Source organism: Venturia canescens, chromosome 5 (genome assembly GCF_019457755.1).
Source record: "Venturia canescens isolate UGA chromosome 5, ASM1945775v1, whole genome shotgun sequence".
Lineage (NCBI taxonomy): Eukaryota > Metazoa > Arthropoda > Insecta > Hymenoptera > Ichneumonidae > Venturia > Venturia canescens.
Window position 1 is genome coordinate 13,695,554 of NC_057425.1, and position 21,675 is coordinate 13,717,228.

General features: G+C 39.4%; 1 protein-coding gene across 5 annotated transcripts in view; it reads left to right on the forward strand.

The window, feature by feature from the left end:
* The window catches only part of Cip4 (formin-binding protein 1-like Cip4), a 55,348-nt gene that overhangs the window by 13,284 nt on the left and 20,389 nt on the right, over nt 1-21,675 (forward strand). For 4 of the 5 annotated variants that reach the window (XM_043418924.1, XM_043418925.1, XM_043418926.1 and 1 more), the window contains exon 1: nt 4,414-4,512. The exons of the other annotated variant lie outside the window; for it this stretch is intronic. In XM_043418924.1, the coding sequence (XP_043274859.1) occupies nt 4,429-4,512 (84 nt within the window). In that variant the 5' untranslated portion in view covers nt 4,414-4,428. Of the gene's footprint in view, nt 1-4,413; nt 4,513-21,675 lie in introns of those variants that run through there. 5 annotated transcript variants of the gene reach the window in all.

The window sequence follows — 21,675 nt, forward strand, 5'->3', positions numbered from 1 at the left end:
AATCGTGCTGGCTTTACAAAAACACATAAAATTTATCCAGAATTTCTATATATAGTTTTAAAAAACATTTTTCTCCGTGTGGGGATAAACATTTATTTGTCCTTAAAACCATTCTGTTGTGAACGTACTCAACAAAATATTTCAAAGTCCCCACTGAATTCCGTTGCAGTGAGCCCTCGCCCCGATGTTTCGGCCTGTGCTCGAGCTTCGTGTCCGCACCGTGTGACCTCGGGCTCCCTCCGGAACAACAACAAGACAAAACGAACTTTCTGGCCGTTATTTTTGTTATTTTCCACGCGCTATGCCTACGAGTTATTGTGCATCGATTATATCGCCGTTTGAACACGCGCTCCTCACTCAACTGTGCTCGGTGAAAGTTCCATTTGTAAAAAGATAAGGCCACACGTGCTCCGTGCTCATATTTACATTTTTTTCCCTCCGATTTGATTTGTTTTCATTTTTGGAACAAACGACGAGAACCGGCGCGACCGTTCGCTGGGTACGTTGCGGTCGTTTGTATACACAGCGATGCGTTGACGCTTCGCTCTGTTCGGCTGAGAGTTCGGGGCGTGCCGGAAGTCCGGAGACAAACACGGCGAGCAAAGTCTGAGGATAAGTTCAAATAAAGAAAGCCTCGCACGTCCCGAAGGTCGCTCAAACAAACCGAAGAATTATTCTCAAATAATAATCAGTGGGAGCTCGAGATCCTCTTCCCAAAAACCAAAAATCCGTAAACTTGGAAAATTGAGAATTTAGCTCGCTAGAAAAAGCAACAAAAAAATCACTTTCAGCTCGATTCAGCCTCCTGTTAAACGCTCCAATTGTAAATCGCCGCTCGTCCCGATGACGATCGCTCGCAAGCCTCTCCGGCTGCCTTACGCAGGCGGAAATTAATTTGAGCTTCGAATATACAACGCCTATCATATGCAGGCTACGTCACGATCGAATAAAATAGAGTGCAGCGTCGTCCTCGCCTCCGGAGAGCACTTCGATCACGAAACAGTCGTTGGCATACTTTTATCTCCGTTTTTCTCTCTCGATGTACGCGCTCCACTCTTTTCAAAACTGCCAACAATCGTCACCTCGAAAATCATCGCACAGGCGCTTCTCAGCGTTCGGTGTGTGGTTCGCAGTGATTTCATACGGTAAACCATCGTGCATTCCGACAGCGTGACTTCTTCATATTCATTCTCCGATTACCATTGCCCGCCAACTACGGAACGGATTATGGTAAAATATTTTTCGAATCTTAAAATAATAGTCGCGCTTGAAAATATTGGCTGCTTCTCAATTAGAAATCGGTGCATTTGGTGCTATGAAATTTCTACGGAATCGAAGTATCGGAAACCGTTTTTTTGTGGTTTTACAAAATTTTGTTTTCTTTTACGAGAATGTAAAAAAAGTTGAAAAATTTTGTTCCGCTTTTTAAGGAGGGTGAATCACGAATTTGATAAAATTTGGTGATAACATTCTTTGGTATCGAATACACAAATACAATTTTTTTCAAATTTTTTTACCACATTTTAAATTAAATAATTAATTTATCAAATTTTATTGAATTCTTATCATTTTGAAATTCTTCATATTTTTAACATGCTTTAGCATGGCAACATTGTATCGTCGCGATCCACCCTCCTTAATATTCATCGGTATTATGAAAATATCGATGGACCAACGAACCGATCAATTTGGAGATCGCTCTAAAGCTCTCGAGTCGAGGAGTGCCTGGGTTTTTAGTTTTTAGGAAAAAAAATGTTTCTTGAGTTTGGAAGAATAAACTGAAAAATGATGGTGGACGTAAAACGCTCATGAAAGAGCATCAAACACATTTGTTCTAAATATACAAATTTTTTTAGAAATTAGGGATCGAGAAACGGGACGTTCTCAGAGTTCGAGTTTCCGCGGTCACTCCGTCGATCATTTCTTCGACAGCTCTCTTTAGGCGAGGAGTCTAAATAGTGAAAATGGCCACGTCATTCGACAATCTGCTTCTCAACGATTCGATAGAAATTCTGGAAAAATATTATTTCTCGTTTGAGAAAAAATCTTTCAATTCCGGTGGTCTTGATCATCGAAGTTGATTTTTTAAGGAGTCCCGAGACTTTTCCAACCTATTAATCCGTGATTCCGAAAATTCTTTTCCACGGTAAAATGATCGAGGGGTTCGTGCAACTGAACAAAACGTCGACTCAATTTCTCTATTATATCGATGCGGTGAGTCACGTTTTTACACTTACGTATCTTATCGGCTCTCTAATCGGTGCACCTGTATCCCGTCGTTTTCTCTCGAGTATCAACGTAATAAATAATCTCATGTACGATTTTGTTGATTTTTTATTCCCAATGGTTTCTCGATGGCCAATAAAATTCGTTCGTATCTCATCAGTCGATCAATTTCGCTGGAAATATTTCGGGAACTCCGCTCTCGGGTCGTTACGTCGTTTTATGGCGGTACGAAAGCCTTTGATGAAGAAAATCAGGGGAACCTCGCTCGAGAATGTGTGGAGAAACATTATTTTTCTAACGTTACGATAAAACAATGGAAGCATTGATCGCGAGGCCGGAAGATACGAGTCAGTGTGGCCATTCGTTCCAACGAGGCGACCTTAAATGGGAACGTTTTATCGGTCCATCGTTGTGGTCGAAGATCATCCGATTGGCTATACTTCTCTGGTAACTAGACTCGCGGAGTTTTTTAAATCCCAAGCTGCAGTAACGTGTCCGAGAAAAATTGCGAAATCATTCGGAATTTTGGTCTTCCGAAAATTCTGTGATCATCGAATCCCTAAATTTATGTTTTTTTTCCAATTCCTAATCGAACTGTGAGGAATAAAATTGAGGATTTTTGAATTTTGAGAATTCCGGACCTCGGTTTTTGGACTCTGCTTTAAGTGCGTTCGCGTCAGAGCACAATGTAATAAATGGGGACTCTTGTCACGTGCGAAATCCCAAGACCCAGCACGTACGAGCGGACACCCCGAGCCCGCCCTGGACCGCGGGTCTGGAAAAGATCGAACGGAGCTGCAAAGTCGGAGAAAAGTGGAGACTTTGAACGAGAAAACACTGACAAGAGAAGGCCACAAAAAGCTTTGAGGGAAGAGGAGTGAAGGTTTTGTCAAATGAAAACACAAAAAATTAAGAACGACGCTTTTTATTTATGCTGCTTATTAAAAAATTGAGCACGAAGCTTTATTTTTCTTTTACGTAAGTTTCAATGAAGCAACCATGAGAAAAAATTCCTAAAAAAACGAGAATCCCGACAAAAAGCTCGAAGCTCTTTGCTTCAACGATTGTGACTTTTAAGGACTAACATCAGCTTGAGAAAAGTCGTGATAGCTCAATGGAACTTTTAGAATACATTTTTGGATATATTTTCTATAGCCTCTCCAATTTTTAATCCATTTCATTCAGCCATTTTTTAATAAATCATTTCCAAACTTGGAATATTTGACACCTACGAATAGTAAATAACTCCACAGTCCCCATCTTTTCATACTCAAAAACAAATAAAAAATGGTGACAGTTTAGAAAAAAAGTGCTATTCCATGCACAGTTCGAACTCTAAATAACATGTGTGCAAAATTCGAGGTCGTTTAAGGAGTTTCGGTACAGGCGATACAATGTTGCCATGCTAAACCATGCTATAAACATAAAAAATTTCAAAAAGTTTAGAATTTTATAAAATTTGGTGAACATATTCTTTAGTGCCAAATTTGACTATACAAATTTTTTAAGATTTTTCTTCTACACAGTTATCGAGTAATTAATCACTGAAGTTCACGTGTATAAGCATAGCCTTTCCATATATATAAGTATACATTCCGGGTATAAGAAATCTGCTTTAATGCGTAATTACTCGATAACTAGGTAGAAGAAAATTTTGAAAATATTTGTGTTTTCGCACTTGATGTTGAAGAACATTATCACCAAATTTGATCAATTTCTTAATATTTAGACTTCTGTACCGAAACTCCTTAATTCTGCCATTTTTTTTGATATACCACATAAATTCCACCCAAAAATGGCGTTTTTGGGGGGGTTAATCCCGTATAAACAAAGCAAAGAGGGTTCACACAACCTAGATAATTTAGATAAAAACACAATGAAATTCGTATTTACATAACCTTACTTTACGCGAAGCTGATGTTCCCCCTTAAACCCGCGATAAGATGAAAAAAATGGTGTGAACGGTCGATCGATTATTGATATTCTGCGACGTCTCTCGTTTCTTTTTCTCTCCTTTTTTAGTGATCTAATGCGCCGCACTTTCTTAATCTTCGTGTAGAACGAGTGTTCGGTGGCCGCGCGCGCGCGCATATGCTCGCAACGAAAGATCTCAATCTTGAAAAGAACTCGATGATGAAAGGCACTTTAATTGCGTGTTTCAGTTATAAGTAACGCCGCCGTAAGAGTCATCATCGTGCGGGGATGAGTATTTGCCATGCTGAACAATCTCTTCGTCGGTTTTTCTCGCTCTCGCGGCTACCCACGTCGTCGCCGTCGTTTAAAAACGTACGTGAGAATAGACGAGCACGTTTTCTTCCTCGTTTCGCGCGATCGACTCTTCCAACGCTCCCGCCAAACGAGCGCTCTTACGGACGACGCGTTTTTCTCGAGCCGATGACGCGCGCCTGGACGTTCAATATCCACTTCTCGGGTTACCATATTTTTAAGGTATAACTGGATGGATAGCTCGACCAACAATTATATCTGATTGAAATTACCGTACTTCGTGATGAAATAAAAATCTGAAAAAATTCAACAACATTTGGAAAGCTATGACCAACAATTATCAATAATAATATTGCCCAAAAGTTAATAACAAATTGTTTAAACAATTAATTATTCAATAATTTTGCGGTGACCTATTGTTTTTTTTTTACGAATAAAATGTGTGTATTTTTCCGAATGCTCATGAATTTTTTCCGAATTTTCGTGGATTTTTGAAATTTCTTGAAAAATTTTTGAAAAAAATTTTAAACAATTTGAATTTTGGATATGTTTTAGAAGACATATTTACCATCAGTTTTGAAAAGTCTCGAGGTTACTGGATCAAAAATGTACAAAATATAGTCAGTTAAAAAATTTAAAAAAGGGAATTTCAAAAATCCACGAAAATTCTGAAAAAAATCATGAGCACTCAAAAAAATGCGCACATTCGATTCGTAAAAAAAAAACAAGGGTTTACTGTAAAATTGTTAAAAAATTAGTTGTAGTTCATAACTTTCCAAATGTTGCTGAATTTTTTCAGATTTTAATTGCATCACGAAGTACGGAAATTCCGATCAGGTACAATTTATCGGCTGGGCTATCCATCCGGTAATACCTTAAAGTCGGTTGGCCATCGGCTGCGGCGTGCTTTTAAAACGCGAGCTTTTGTGACGCTGCGAAGCTTGCAACGCTCGAGTCCAACGAAATGGAGGAAAAAACTTTTGCAATCGAGCCATTTTTTATTTCACAAATGTTCAGGTTAGAAAACTCAAATTTGCAAATTCGAACGAAATTGGAGAATCACTGGAATCGTTGGAGGCTTTTTTACACCGTTTCGTTGGACTCCGACGTTGCAAACTTCAACGCCATCAGCTTTTACGCGACGTCGAATCATACGACGAGCCGGAAAGCATTTTTCTCACTTCTTCCAGCCAGTTTCCAGACTCGCCTCGAATCTCCAAATTTTCTTTCATTCACCGAGAGAATTGTGCGTAAAAACGTATTTTTTTGTCATCGTGACGAAGCATTATAAAGCACCTATTTGTGGAGAAACAGGTCATGAGGATCCTAAAAATAGGTCGACGCCTCGGATCGATGGGATTTCAAAACGTGGGAGTGCTTTTCATCGAGCCAAACGCAGGAGCGGCTCGCACATCAGCCGCTTCCCTGTTCTCCTCATTTTCGCTCTCTTTTCCTCGTTTCTTCAAACACCAACGCGCACGCATTTGCCGATGCGTCGTGAACAATTACTCGAAAAGTTTAATGGCTCGTTTCCCTGACCGTGAGTAACGCGCGCACGCTCGTCCCAAACGACCCCAAGTTTATTTAGAACCGAGTTGATCCTTCTCGTCCGTGCACACATTGGCTATCGCTCGAATACTCCGAAAAATCGCTCATTCCCTTCCCCGAAGTTCGCTCAAATTGAGCTTTTTATCAAAGGACAGTGACTCATGCATTTCAAACGGATCCATTTTTATCGGCTGCGGAAATATCTCGTCGGCAAAGCGATCATCGATTGCGACGAAGAAACTTCGAGCTCGAAAAATGCCGCAAATCTGACTCTCCGAACGAAATTTCTCCGGTATTATTATCGCTGACAAAAATAAAAGTCGCTTTCGCGGTTAACGATTTTTCTATTTTCTCTTTCCCCGTCGTAAAACCAATGAAATCGCCACCGGGAACGCGATCGTATTTCTATATCAATATATCACAACGTACAAATATAAAAAGAGTTGGAGAAAACTTGTTGGCGGGTCACGTAACGCGTAAATAGTCGGGTTAACCCGGTTTTTCGAAGTCCAAACTAACGATCGCCTTCTCCTTTCTTTCGTTTATTTTTTGTTTCCCTGATACGCACACATTCCGACTAGCCACACATTTTTTTCGTACACGTAGAAAAGGAACGAGCGGGGAGGAATGAACCGCAGTGAAGTAAAGCTCCAGAGCCGAGTGCTCTTTCACACAGTTCCTTTCCGTCACGGACTGTGATTGCATCGCTCGTTTTCTTCCGATAAGATTGCAGGCGCCCTCGTGCTCCTTCGGCCATGCAACGTTCCAGTATTTTTTTTCTTCTTCGTCTTTTATCTCAAAATAGTAAAAAAAAAACGCAGTAGGTTCGATCTGCATTGTCGAGATGCTTCGAGGTTATAATTTTTTAACGACACTCTCAATTCCGGCGCGAAATTTTTCTCGAACGCTAAAAAACGTTTGGTAACGAACAATTGAAGGCTCGTTTCGTTTTTTTTTGCGTTCAGATTTTCCCGAATTTACTTTCTCCACAAATTTATCAAATAAATTGTTTTGTTTTCTTTTTTCAGTAATTTTTTGCGATTTATTACGATAAAAATCTTTCATAAGAGTGCTAAGAGAAGTAGAAATCGAGAATTTGATCGTCGAAAGAAAATAGATAAATAATGGAATAATCCAATTGTAAAAATTTTGAAAGCATTTAATAACGAAAACCATGGCGACAGAAAAAAAAAACAGATACAAAGCTCAACGTACAATAAGGAAAAAATAATCGAAAATGAAGAAAAAACTCGGAAGTATTGGGAGGCGAAAAATATTGAAGGAGAAAAGATGAAAAGAAATAACTGATTTGTAATTTCAGTAAATTAAAAGTACATGCGAATCGATTGTCGAAATTTCAGGTCATTATCGAAAATTTAATAAAAAATGAAAATTTGAAAAATTTTAAAATTTATATGGGAATTTGAGGAGATTCGATCGTCACCAAATTTCTATTAAATAATTAATGTACTAATTAATTCTACATTCCCGATACAAAGTGTCTCACAGTTAGAAAAACTTGTTACCGAATGTTTAACCCGCGGAGACCACACTCCCTTTGAGGTCACGGACTCACCACACTGGTGCAATTTGCACTTGGATTTTTCAAAACGTTTTTATTTCATCTATGATCGTATGGAATTAATCTTACAGCGAGACTTTTTAGGGGTAACAATTCCTTGGTAATCGATTACAATCATTTAAAACATTGAGAAATAAAGTTTTATTATAAAAAAATGGCGAGATTGAAGAAAGGAATTTCGGAGTTCCTGACACTTGAAATTTCCTGGGTGCAAATTTGTGTCCACTGGTTAAAAAATATATCAACGATGGAAGTTGGAAAAATGGCACAAGCAGAAGCGTTTCACTTGAGAAATCACTCAAATTTCGAGTGCCCTATAAATACACTTATGCCAAAAGAACACCTTAAGGAGAGTGGATCACGAAATCAAAATAATCAGAATTTTATAAAATTTCGTGATAACATTCTTTGGCATCAAGCATACAAATACTATTTTTTTCAAATTTTTTTACCACATGGTTATCGAATAATTGAGCGTTAAATCGAACTTCTCATGCACGAGACGTATAACTGTATATATGTAAACTCTATGCTTATACACGTTAACTTTAGTGTTCCATTACTCGAGAGCTATGTGGTAGAAAAATGTAAAAAAATTTCTATTGTCTTATATATTTTTAAAGAATACCAAATACAAAATTTTATTAAATTCTTATCATTTTGAAGTTCTTAAGGAGTTTCGGTACAGAAGTCTAAATATTAAGAAATTTATCAAATTTGGTGATAATGTTCTTCAACATCAAGTGCGCCAGCACAAATTTTTTCAAAATTTTCTTCTACTTAGCTATCGAGTAATTACGCATTAAAGCAGATTTCTTATGCCCGGAATGTATACTTATATATATGGAAACGCTATGCTTGTACGCGTGAACTTTAGTGATCAATTACTCGATAACTGTGTAGAAGAAAAATCTTAAAAAATGTGTATTCTCAAATTTGGCACTGAAGAGTATGTTCATGAAATTTTATAAAATTCTGAACTTTTTGAAATTTTCTATGTTTTTAGCATGGTTTAGCATGGCAACACTGTATCGTCGCGATCCACCCTCCTTGATGTGCGACTGTGCCAGTTTTTCAGAGAAATAGAAAACTAATGTGTAGAAAAAAAAGAAATGAAGAGAAGGAGATTTAATTTATTATCAAGGCATATGCAAACAACGTAAATTTAGTAAAAGGCCACAAAGGTCGTGCAAATAAAACTCATTACTGCTACTACTACAGTAAAAATCTCCAAGCTCACAGTAAGAAGAAAAAAGTTGTTGAAATAAAAAAAAGCTCGAAGTTAAGCAGCAAAATGAACCACTTCTTCTCACTTCCCATTCAGCTCCTCAACAATATCCACGTTCGTAGCGTGTTCGAATAAACGAATATCAAGAGAGCGGTACCAGATAGACAAGAAAGTGGCAAAGAGTTTCACGCCCTCACGTAACTCCAATTTTCTACCGCACGGCTGAATTTAATAAGACGAAAAAGTATAAAAATCGTGCACATAGACGACAGCTGTGTGTGCGGCGAATTTTTTCGTCATCGTTTTATATCTGTATACGCGTTGTAACTCTGTTATAAAGACTGTTATACGTTCGTAGTGGTCTTACGTAAAGGATCGTTGCGCGTTCGTTCGAGCGGACGAGCTCGGCTGGTTATAGACCCACACACACACAATCTCCGAATCTATTCCAGAAGAGCGCTCTAAAAAGCATGTTGCTGACCACTAAATATTCGAACTGTGCAGCACGAAATCGTCTGCTGTGAAGAAACTATGTTGTGGGAGCCGAATCATTTTAGTTCTCGCAACTCGCAAGCTCAATATTTTGCCTCGATCACAATATATTTTCAGGCGCGTAACTCAATTATTCCGGAATCCTCCAACAATTTTTTAGTCGAAAGAACTAAAGTGCGGTGCAGCGGTCGAAGGAGTCATCGATTCGCCGACCCACATTCACTTGGCCCGAGGCATTCGGCCGTTGAAATTTCGACTAATGTTTCGTTGCAGCAGCCGAAAAATTCAACCGGAATCGCTCGGTGCGACGATTCAGAGTCGAAGCAATCGAATCTCAAATGTTTGAACTAAAGATTTTCCCTTCAAAAAATCAATCAATTTCCATCATTGCGATTTTTCCTCGCGCGAAGATGAATGAAAAAGTGCGAATCCGTCTCCAATGTCATTGGACACGGATATGGGACTCAGATATTTGCATAAATTCATCCGGAGAGTGCCAGCCAGAGATGCGAGAACGAGAACGTTCCATCGAGTTGATGAATCGTTAGACTTTGACAAAGGAAGAAAAATTGGAATGAAATAACAATCATGAGAGTGATAATGTCGAGAGAGAGAGAGAACGAGCAGCTTCGCGATGCCGCCACACTCGAGTATCTTTGTTCCGTGGCTTTTATCTCTCCCCGACCACATCCTCGAACGATATCTTCTCTCTCCTTTTTCCCTGTTCCCGCGTAGAAAACAAAAAGAGTTCAACAATTGCAGATATAACATTTCAAGAGAATATTTTTGTTATCTCGTACGAACGAGTCACTTGGGGTCAAATAAAAATGGATAATTGCCCGTTTTGTTCTCTTATCTTTGGCGCATGCTGCACTGGGCTCAATGTCAAATGGTGATTTATTTGACAATCGGCCCAGTGTCATTTCTGTTAAAAATACTTAACGAGGCCTTTGGAATCGCTTTTCTTGATGGCTTCTCTCAACGGAATCGAATCGTCTTCCGAGATAATTGAATTACTTTTCCAATCGACGAGTGAGTTTCACAGTCAGCTTCTTCGTTGGATTTACAAAACGGATTCGTTTTGTATACCGAGGAATGTATATGATTCATCAAGAATTTTCAAAGTATTTGCGCACCGATTACAAGCAGCATAGTATTTTTTCAATTTGTCCATTTTCCGTCCCTTCAATTCTTAACAGCTTCATGTGGACAGCAAAAAGTGATGCACGTGAGAACCGAATTTCGTTTTATTTCCGAGTGTTATTCATCGTGACAGACTTTGCAATCACAAATTATTGCAAATCACAAATTTTCACTTTTTCAAAGCCGAACATCCTTTACAATATAAACATTTGAAGTGCACTGAAAAGATTTTTTGCTATGCGCTTAGAGATAAAAAGGCTCTTGAGTCTTTTGAATAAAAAGTATTGGTCTTTTTACTGTGGTGGATAGAACGATTTTGTAACTGCTGTTCAAATTAATGCTGCAATCCAGTACGTATATTGTCCCCTCTATGACGCTGGATTTTGCAACGTTGGAGTCCAACGAAACGATGTAAAAAAAAACAGTCGAATAATTCCAGTAAATCTCTAATTTTGTTTCTTGCCAAATTTGCAATTTGTAATTTTTCAACCCACATCAATGACTCGTGAAAAAAATAGTGAATTACAAATATTTTTTTCGTTCGTTTCGTTGGGCTCCAACGTTGCGAGCTCCAGGGTCGTATTCCTCTAAAATTTTCAGCCTCGTTTTCTCCATGTGCTGATATTTGGGACGACGCTGAAGTTTCCAACGTTGGAGTCCAACGAAATGAATGAAAACAAAATGATACATTCATCAGTTTTTTATTTCACAAATCATAATTGTGTAGATTGAAAAACTACGAAGTATAAATTCGGAAGGAAATAAATTGGAGGATTGCTGGAATTATTGAACAATTTTTTAGATCATTTCGTTGGACTCCAACGTTGGAAACTTCAGCATCATTATTTGGGCTGCTTCTGGCTTTGAAAGTTTGTTAGTATTAAAAGCTAGTAAATCGTATTCGAAGGTTCGTTAGCTGGATGCTTTTGGACTGGAACGCCCCGTGCTCGAGTTCCATTTCGCAGTGCGTTTTTTTCTGTCGCCAAAATTTTTCCTCCTTTTTGTTCCTCCCCGTCTCACTTTGTTCGACGATTTTTCTTCGTTTCTTTTTCTCCCGATAAGTAGCCTCGCTGCTTTTCCGTATCGCGGTCGTGCTCTCGTCACTCTGTTCGAGAATAATTCTCCTCCGGCGACCGGTCGACAGGACTTTTCAAAAGTTTCCCACTGAAAGTTCGAGGCTTGGGAGTGCTTTCCGAGGTTGCCGAAGCCTCAGCGACGGAGAATGTCGAAAAATTTTCGGCCACTTCACGCTCGCGTACACTTTTCACATTCCTTTTTCTTCCAGAGCCTCACTCCGCGCTCCTTTATACGACATTTTCCGGCCTGCTCCCTCTCCAACGTTTGTACACACGCTCGCATGAAACTACTCATTCCTTAGCTCGTACATGAAAAACATACAAAGAATCGTGATTCACGGAGGCGGTACGCTAACGAAATTAGGATCTCCGATGAATCACTACGCGCCCGAGTACAACGAGGATAGGGGACTCCATTTTTTCTCCCTCGCAGAGCTGTCCAGTGAGCAAAGTTGAGAAAATAAAGTCGTTCGAGAGCAACCTTTCACGACAGTAATTACTAAATGATTTTGAATAATGATCGCTGTAGATAAGAAGAATCGATGCAGCTCAATTATTTCGATGGGGGCTATTCCAGGGGCCTTAGAAATGATGAAATTCCTCAGAAAATGATGGACCGAAGGCAGCTTTTTTCTGGGATTCCCCGGGTCGATGATACGGATTCGAGTGTCCAAAAAAAACTCAACGAAGCGAGAGGCGGTTAGTTCATTCGTCGAAGGTCTTTCGCACTCTTATCGCGAGCGGGGCTTCCACACAAATTACTGAAAAAAAGGCCACTCGGCCAATTTCGCTGTACTACTTTGTTTCCTCACCGACGCAATTCTCGTTTATTTTATCATTTTTCTTTCTATCCTAAAAGCCTCTCTGAATTTTCTACTTTCGTACCAGTGTGACGTGTCAACGAGGGGAATCCTCTCGATGTAGCGTCCCGCAAACGAAGCGAAATACTACGGACGCAGGCACAAGAGTTACAGAAAAGAACCTAAAGGCAGGAGGGACGGCGGGGGGGGGGGGGGCGGACCTGAGGCCATATAATTCTCACTCGCTCCTTCGTACACGAGATTCTTATAACGGTGTCACTGTCCTCATTATTGTCCGTCTGAGGAAGGGAAAGAGTTGAACAATCTCGTCTCTTCACTGCTCTTCTCTCTGGTCTTTTCCCTCGTTTTTTTTCCCTTTTCTTTTATTCCGTTTTTCTTGATTTTTTTCTTCTTTTCACTCATTATTTTTCGTGTAGTTTTATTGAAACATTTTTTTTTCTCATGGTTTTATTTACTGATTGTTTTTTTCTTGATTTTGTTGTTCTGTTTTTCCTTTTTATTTTAAAACTTTTCTTGATTTTTTTTTCCTGTCACATTTTTTTGCATTCTCATTCGTCGGATGCGAGCTACTTTTTTTTCCTCGATCTCGTTTTATAAAATACACGTTTCTTCGATATAATTACACGCGTTTATTCTTCTAGCTTTTGATTAATTCCTCTTCTTCCATTTACCGTTCCTCACACTCCATTTTTCTTTACATTCGCTCGTGGCTTATTTTCGAATGCTTGTGCGTATCGGGTTCGTTCGCGCGCGGCGCTCGCTTTGACCCACTTTTTGCCGATTTTTCGACGTCTCTCCTTTCGCCTCGCGAGAAATATTCGCTCTTGCGGTTCATCCTTTTTTCTGTTCGGTCCTTCCGGGCTCTCGATCACATTTCTTAAATATCCTCGGCTCTGCCTTTTCGACCTCTCGAATCTTTGGACTCGTTCGATTCTGATTTTTATAGAAATCTATTATTTTATCATTCTCGTGAAAAATTCTTTCTATTTCTTTCCCTTCCCAAAATCAACGATTGACAAAATTATTTCTCTCGCCCACGTTTATTTTCATTCTCGATTTTTATTTTTATTCCACTGTTTATGCTTTTTTCAATATTTCATTCACCATGTAAACCAATTAAAATTTAAGAAGAGCAAAATTCTTGGAGTGCTTACACTCTTCGTTAGATTTTTCGTCTCCACTGTTACTCGAGAGAACAGACCGACTGCGACGACACTCAAGACGTTTTTAAACGTATAAATATGCATACGTAAGATACTTTAAGAGGTACAAAGATGTGCTCGCGACGACGTGTAACTTCGTACGTGGGCAATTAGCTACGAAGGAAACCACCTTTCTCTCTCTCTCTCTCGACGATAGTACTTTGACTTCTAACTAAAATGAGAACGAATCGCGTCCCGGACCCCGGACAACGTGTCCTCGTCTGCACATAAAAGATAAAGAAAAAACGTTGTGTGGAGCCGCGCTCCTCTGAGCTGTGATGCTCCTGCTACCCTCTCACTGTTTGTAAGATTCTGAGATTCGCGAGGTTCACCAGCCCTCGAGATAGATACGGGGAGCAGAAATCTTTCGAGCTTTTTTAAGAACAAATCTTTCGAGCGAGAAAGCATGTGGGCTGCTTATGTACCAGGCGCCAGCCAGGCGGCAACCAAACCTTTCAATCCACATTCATATTTTGCATACCAATCGAACTACTACACGCTTTCATTCTAATTATTCAATCAATCTTTACCTCGAATTTGATCAATTTTACTCGTGTGCACGTGCAGCTACACACAAAATCTTTAAACAGAGATTTCATTTGGAGTGGAATATTAAATAACGCAGACTTTGGATTCCCAATGAAAACAATCGAAAAATTCAACGCTCTCAAAATAATCTTAACGCCTTAGATACGTCCAGCAGTGCCTGAAACCCACTAAAATAAAAACTGTTTTTAGAAGAGATAACAGTAGGAATTAATGAAAATAATTTTTACACATTGTTTATGAGAATTTAAACTATATAGAAAAATTTATTACGTTTTGTTTTTTCAAAAATTACAACATAAAAAATCACGTTTCCCGAAGCACTAAAAAAAAAGTTGCTCCACGGTCTGCATTATTTCTTCATGAAATGTTGATAGATTTTCAAAACGTGAAAAAATTCTTGCAAAATAAAGTTGTAGTTACAGTCTGTCGAGCCGGATTTTCGAAATTCAAAAAATTTAGCAACTCACGGCAATCTAAAAAAAAAAGGGTGCATTTTGTTGTCACGCATTAATTGTGTTTATAAAATTTTTTAATCACAATATCAAAAATCCGACTCGACAGACTACGGAGAAAACAATTTCGAATATTTAAAAAAAAAATTTTTACTTCACATTTTTCTGTATTTCACTCCCCATAAAAAGCAACCATTTCAAAACTGGTCGATCCGGTTTTTTTCATAATTTCAAAATAATTTAACAAATTTATAATTTACATGAAACTAAAAAACCGTAATCCAAAACGAAGTTTCATAAAATTTATAAACAAGAAACTGCTTTTTTTATGAGTAGCAAATTCTTGAAAAAATGCGACGCTGAAGTTGGCAACGTTAGAGTCCAACGAAATGAACGAAAAAAACATTTGTAATTCACCAATTATTTATTTCATGCACGAATCATTGGTGCAGACTGAAAAACTACGAATTGCAAATTCGGCGAAAACCAAGTTGGAGAATTACTGGAATTTATTGTAGAGTTTTTTTAATATCATTTCGTCGTCGGACTCCAAAACTGTTTTCGGAAAAGATTTTTAAACCCTCAACTAATGAAGCTCGTGGCTCAAACAAATTTTTTCAATATCATTTTTGGACAATCACGTGATACAAGGAACTTTGAATTAAACCAAAGCAGCTTGGGGATTCGTATACTTATATATTTATGGATACAAACGTGGCGGTGAACGTAATGTAGTATCTCGAGCTATAACGTACTCCTCCGCATTTACGAGGAATGCAGATGTGATCTCTCCCTCTCTTCTCATATGGCTCTCGTACCAAGGCGTGGCAAGATCCAAGGGCAGGGCCACAGAAATTTTTGGCTCGTACTCTTTCTTTCATACATTTTATTTTCATTTTTATTTATCTCCCTCCCCCTCACGATTCTATTTTAAGGCATCGAACGTGTTTTGTTCTGCGGTCGTTTCTTTTTTTTTTTTTTTTTTTTTCTTTCATTCATTTCACTTTCCAATCATCGAGGTTTGTCGTGGCGCGATTTCATCTTCGTTTCGAATGAGCAAAGAAGCTTCAGCAACTTTCGTTTACTTTGCGTTTTCTGAAAAAAAAAATGAAACTTTGACCGTCAAAACCGCACCAATTTCGAATCGTCGTCGTCTCGTGCTTCGAGGAACTAACAAAAAAAATGATTAACCGCGCTCAAATCGAGATCGCTCAATATTTTGATAAGCGCCTTTTACGAGCTGCGTTTTTTTTATAGATCGCCCCGATCCGTCTCGATCGCGACTCGCCTCGCGAAAGACCTTTCCTCAACGCTGTAAAACTCCACGAAACATAAATATTTGTGCGCGGATATCTTCCAGACTCGAAGTATCCATAAATCAAAATAATTTTATCTTTTTACTTGAAAAGAAAGAATAAATACGCGGCGTACGTCGTAAGTCACGAAAATATGGCGTTACGGTTTATGATAATTTCTCGCTTTACAGTCGCCACGCTCCTTTCAATTTCTATTCGATTTTATTCCCTCTTTCTCCAATTTTGAGGGCGCCATATCAATGCTCGTTTTTTGCTTTCCGGTTAAGGTTGACCCATCGCAAACGTTATATTTTTATTTGATTGTTAAAGTGCACAGGAAAACGCCTGCAAAATTTTTGGTCCCATCGTCGACTAGTCATAACAATAAATAATCGATAAACTTTAGAAATTTAACACACAGCTTACGAAGACCGCGCTCCAACGGAGATTTGAGCCCCGAATAAATAATTTTCCCGATTACATATGTTTTTAAAAAATATTCTCAAATGTTAACAGAATAATAAAGATCAATTTTGAATAAAAAAAAAGAGGTTTGCCGAACAATAAAAATAAAAATCTTCGATTTAGTCGAGTGGTCTCTCGTCGTCTTCTGCTATCAACGCTCGCCTGCGCAGAGCTGGCAGCGCTGCATAACCTCGAATAACACAGAACGGATTCGAATATGTGAACTATCAAACTGTTTTCATCGAATAGTGGAGACGAGGGTTCTTATCCGAGAAACAAAATGCCAGGAAAAATCAACTTCTTCGAAGAAAATGTTTCTGCTCAAACTCCTCGCTCAAAACGATGGTAAATGGTAAGGAAACGAGACAGCGTTGCCACATGTGTTAGGAGTACGACTGACTGGACGATGTCAGTCAAATAAAAATGGCATTAAAAAACTTCATAATAAATTATGTTCCATAAACCGTCACGACACACACTTTAAAAATCATGGACTTTCGTAATACTAATTAAATAATATATAAATCCATCATTTACAGGTAATTTAAGGTATTCCTCTCACGAAACCAATAATTTATTGTAAATTACAGTAAAGTAAAAGTGCATGCGAGTAGATTGGAGAAATTTCGGGTCAGGTTACCAAACATTTAATAAAAATTGAAGCTTCAAAAATCGTGAAATTTATGACGCTGACGTTTACAACGTTGGAGTCCAACGAAATGATTTAAAAAATCCCTCCAATAATTCGAGTAATTCTCCAATTTCATTTCCTGTCGAATTCGCAATTCGTAGATTTTCAATGTGCACTGATACTTCGTTAAGTCAAAAATTGGTGAACTACAGATGTTTTCTTCGTTCATTTCGTTGGACTCCAACGTTGCAAACTTCAGCGTCGTTGAAATTTTTACTGGAGCTTACGGAGATTCCATCATCACTAAATTTCTATTCAATAATTCATACAATGTACTTGTCCCGAGACTCTACCGAGTCTCTTGATACTAAATAATTCTAAATTCCTGACACAAATTGTCTCACAGATGGAAAAAAATGTAAGGAATCTATAACGTTGATAAAAATAAAGGGTTATCGAATTCTTGAAAAATATATTAACGATAGAAGTTGGAAAAATTGCAGAAGAGAAGCTTTCCTGTACGACCGTGACTTCTCAGATTTGCGCCACCAAAAAATACGCTCTTGCGAAAGGAATACCTTCAAGTTTTCAAAATAATAGGGGGTGTCTCTTGACTAGCTGCTGCGACGACCTTAACGCATGGATCGCGACTGAGATTCGACGGAGTGCAATTCCACTGAAAAATTTGACAGAAACCACCGTCGATTTTTTCCACTTGTTCGAAAAGCACTTGATTCATGAGCAACGTGAGTGCTCGTTGGACATCGATGCGTTGAAACTTATGGAGGGCTCCAAGTGTCATAAAAGCAAATAAAAATTGACTCCGAAACGCGATTTACCAGATCCGCGTTTTTCTACGTGTATGTCTATATTCGTCGGATATTAGTCACAATGAAAAAGCTCACGAGGCTCGAGTGAGCATTACGAGCACTTTAGGAGTGTCATTGACCATGCAGCTCTCGAAGCGACACCGTCAAAGTATCCGCGTGTTTTTGTCGGTCATTAAGGTTTTTTTTCGGTGCACAGTTTCTCGTCGCAACTCTCCACTTTCCTTGAGGGAGAAACTGCATAGAATTTTATTGAAAAATGATTTGGGCGAGTTTATCCCAAAAAATTCCTCGTTTCCTTCTGTTTTTTTGGTTAACTTTTTCCAGAAATGTGGGATTTCAGGAGGGCGATAAAATCGGGGAGAAAAAAGGAATTTTTCACTCCAAAGAATCGGGAGCTGATTCGATCAGAGATTTTTGTTGGAAAACCCTTTTTTGTCAGACCACACTGTCGATTTTTTCTTCCCTCAATCTCGTGAAAGTACCTCGAAGAGAAGGAAAGTGGGAGAGAGGAAAATGAGGAGGATGAAAGGGAAGTTGAACAGACGGACTGTTCAGTCACGAAATCCTCGGTGACCGCATCAGTCTCTCTGGAAATACTATTTCGAACATACGCTCCACGCGATGACGCCCTTTCCTGTCTTTGTATGTTCACGCGCACACAGAAACGGCGGAAAATCGATAGAAAGTGGGAGAGAGAGAGAAAGCGAGAGGGACGAGGGTGAGACTCGCCCCCTCGACTCGATTACGTGACTCATAATGCACACTTGCTCGAGTCAGCCACCCACGCCTCTGCCTCGAATCCCCCTCCGTTTCATCCGCGTTTTCTTTTCATCGACCAAATTTCCTCCCTCGTCCTTCGGTACTCTCATCTTTTTCCGTCTGCTGCACTTCTTAGCCTCGATTGTGCATCTCGCCAATCGATATCGGAGCTTAAACTCTTTGGAATTCCCGTACCTCGCGGTGCTAAACGGGAGCGAAGTACGCCGAGCCTCGAGGGCTCTTCCCATATCTGTTGTCACGAAACTTTATTTTATCGACGAATTATATCTGCCGAGTGTCGATGAATTTGGTGGATAAATTGGCCGATTGTTGGCGGAGATGAATTTCAAATCTCAAATTTAGGCGAGAAATGAATTTGTCGGAGGCCGAAAATTCGGTTGAGAAACCTCCCGAGCTGCTTTGGTGCTGCTTTGGTTCAACTGAAATTGTTTTTATGACGAAACGAAGTTTCGAATGTTGCAACAAAGTTCGACGCTGAAGTTTGCAGCGTTGGAGTCCAACGAAATGGAGGAAAAAACATTCGTAATTCACCAGTTTTTCATTTCACTAAGGTGCAGCTTGAAATACTATGAATTCATAACAAAGTTTCCTGACAACGACGACGAAATTATGTTGAAGGGTTCCAAATTTTTTGTCAATTGTTCAATACGAGCACCGAAATATTCGAGTATTTCAACGAAATTTCGTTCTCACTTTGAGATAAAAATTCGTTGAAACGATGCAGCGTTTCAAATACTTTGACATTTAAAAAAACTTCGCTTTCACCGACGAAATCAATAATTTCCTAATCAACGAAAAACTCCTGCCAATTGACGTTTCGCTCAATTCCCTAAAATATTCGAGACACCGATGATAAAAATAACCGAACAATAACAAATGTCGAAGCCCAATAAACTCGAGAGGTTTATTCCCCAGAGATCCTACTCGACCTTTCGTAGCACGTTCCAGTAAATTCTACCCAACAGGTGCATCAAGGACAAATGCACTCGAAACTTTAGCCTGCATTCCGAAGTATGCGGTCTCGATTTTCACCGATCTTTTTTTCTCTCCCTCCCCCCCCCCCCCCCTCCTTTCCTCCGTCCCAGTAAATTTATTCCGGTAGGCCAAGTTTCAGTGGTCTATAGAACACTCGTTTCTATTCATAAAAGATCGAGATACGGAGAAGAGAAAAGAAGAAGATATCGCGGAGAGTGTGTCTTTCTGTGGACACACGAACGATCCCATTGTCGTGTGGCATTCGTTTCGCGACCTCCTCGCCCCCCTTCCAGGGGCAAAAACCCGGCTCGACCAGAGGGACAAGTGCATTTGTTACATATATATAGCGAAAAACTGGCTCGACAATACACTCGGCTTGTTACTACTTTCATAGGTACTCGACAAAGCTCAAAGATTCGCTTGAACAACGCAGCGTAGGTAGACTGGACACTTTCAAAAGGTGGAAAATTTAAGTCAATTTTCTCGTGCATTTAATCGTGTCGAAACAATGAAATTTTTCGTTTCGGAACTCCGGATTTTTCCGACATGGAAGCAGTGAATTGGTCGAGAAACTTTCACATCATTTGTGGATTTCGATTGAGAGAAATTCTCGCTCGGAAGCAACGAAAATTTGTATTGTAAATGTCAAAAAATGAGAAACAAATAACAACGTTACAATGTCGTTCCTTTCGTTTGGAATTCATTTTTTATTATGATTCGTTAAGGGGTTTTTTCATTCACGCTTTAGTGAACGTTTTTCTTCGACTATATTAATTTACAATTTTTGTTATACAAATTTTTTATTGAAATGAGATCTAAAGTTGCTGCTCCACATTTCGGTTCGTTCGTCCAACGATTCGTCTCAATATTGGAATCGAAATGATTTAGTCTCAGCTTACGAATACTTGGTTTCATATATTCCTGAGTAAACATCGTAATTAAAAAAACTCCAAAACAATGAAAATTATATTGATTATAAATTCCATATCATTCACTTGAGTAACAACAATTTAAATTATTTTGCAGCAATTACTTTTCTTCAAATCACAATATTTATTCCGAAATGTCTTCCAAGCCATCTCTAATTTATTCCTCACGATTACCGTCGTCCAATTCGATCGTTGAGATGCCAACAAACATTTCGTTGAACTAACCAAGTCGTGGGCATAAGCAAAATTGATGGCACGAGTTTTTTCCGAGCAAAATCATCATCTGGCTTTGCGGCCATTGGCGTGATTCATCAACACGAAATCTTCGCGTTCAGGTCAACGGACCAGATCATTTAGCGTTAAGCAAATGAAATTTTTGGATCCGCGATTCACGTCCAATACAACCGCGGGCTTAGTTCAACGAACAAACCTTTTTTTGGGGATTAAAGTGCGTACCGAGAAAGAGAGAGAGAGAAAGAGAGAAGGAGAGATTCCGGTGACTCACCTCGGCGACCGGGGTGCCTCGGTCTCCCTCGTTTTCTCTCTCTTTCTTCCTGCACAGGCGGCTATGACGCGGATTTTCCTCCCATCGAGTTCGGGGTGAGCGAAGTAAGGTCGACAGGAAACGGAAAAATTGCGATTGGTCGGATCGTCTCTCCGCCCTTTTTGTTTCGATTTTACCGAATATATTCGCCGCCCCCTGCATCAGGCTTGCGACTCTCCAACACGAAAAACGAGTATTCGATTTGAGTGCGATTGTTCGTCGAATCGACGAGTCCCAGAAGGGAAAAAGACGATTTAAAGCGAGCGTGCAACGCTTCCGAGGCTTTCTCAACCCTCGAATTCTCCGCTCGTTCAACGTCCCCCAAAATTCGTTTATTTCGTATGTAGACTTCTCGATTTCTTCACTATTCCTCGCATCGCGTTCATTGCGTATTTTCGTGAAAACAAAAACTTGATGATAAAGTGACATGAAGTATTTGCACGTATTGCGAACAATCTTTCAGTCCCGCATTCGCGCGTGTGCACGCGCGACTGTCGGGAATGCGTCACTCGCGATCTTGCCCCTTTTCGTACCAACGTCCAAGGCCGGGACCTCGTCGCTCGTCTCAAAAAGGAAAAGGACACTATCGCGCTGCTTCTCTTTTTTTAGTGAATGTTTCACTTCCATTTTCCTCGGTACTCGATAAATTCTGACTGCACGAACGATGCTCGCTCGATGGAG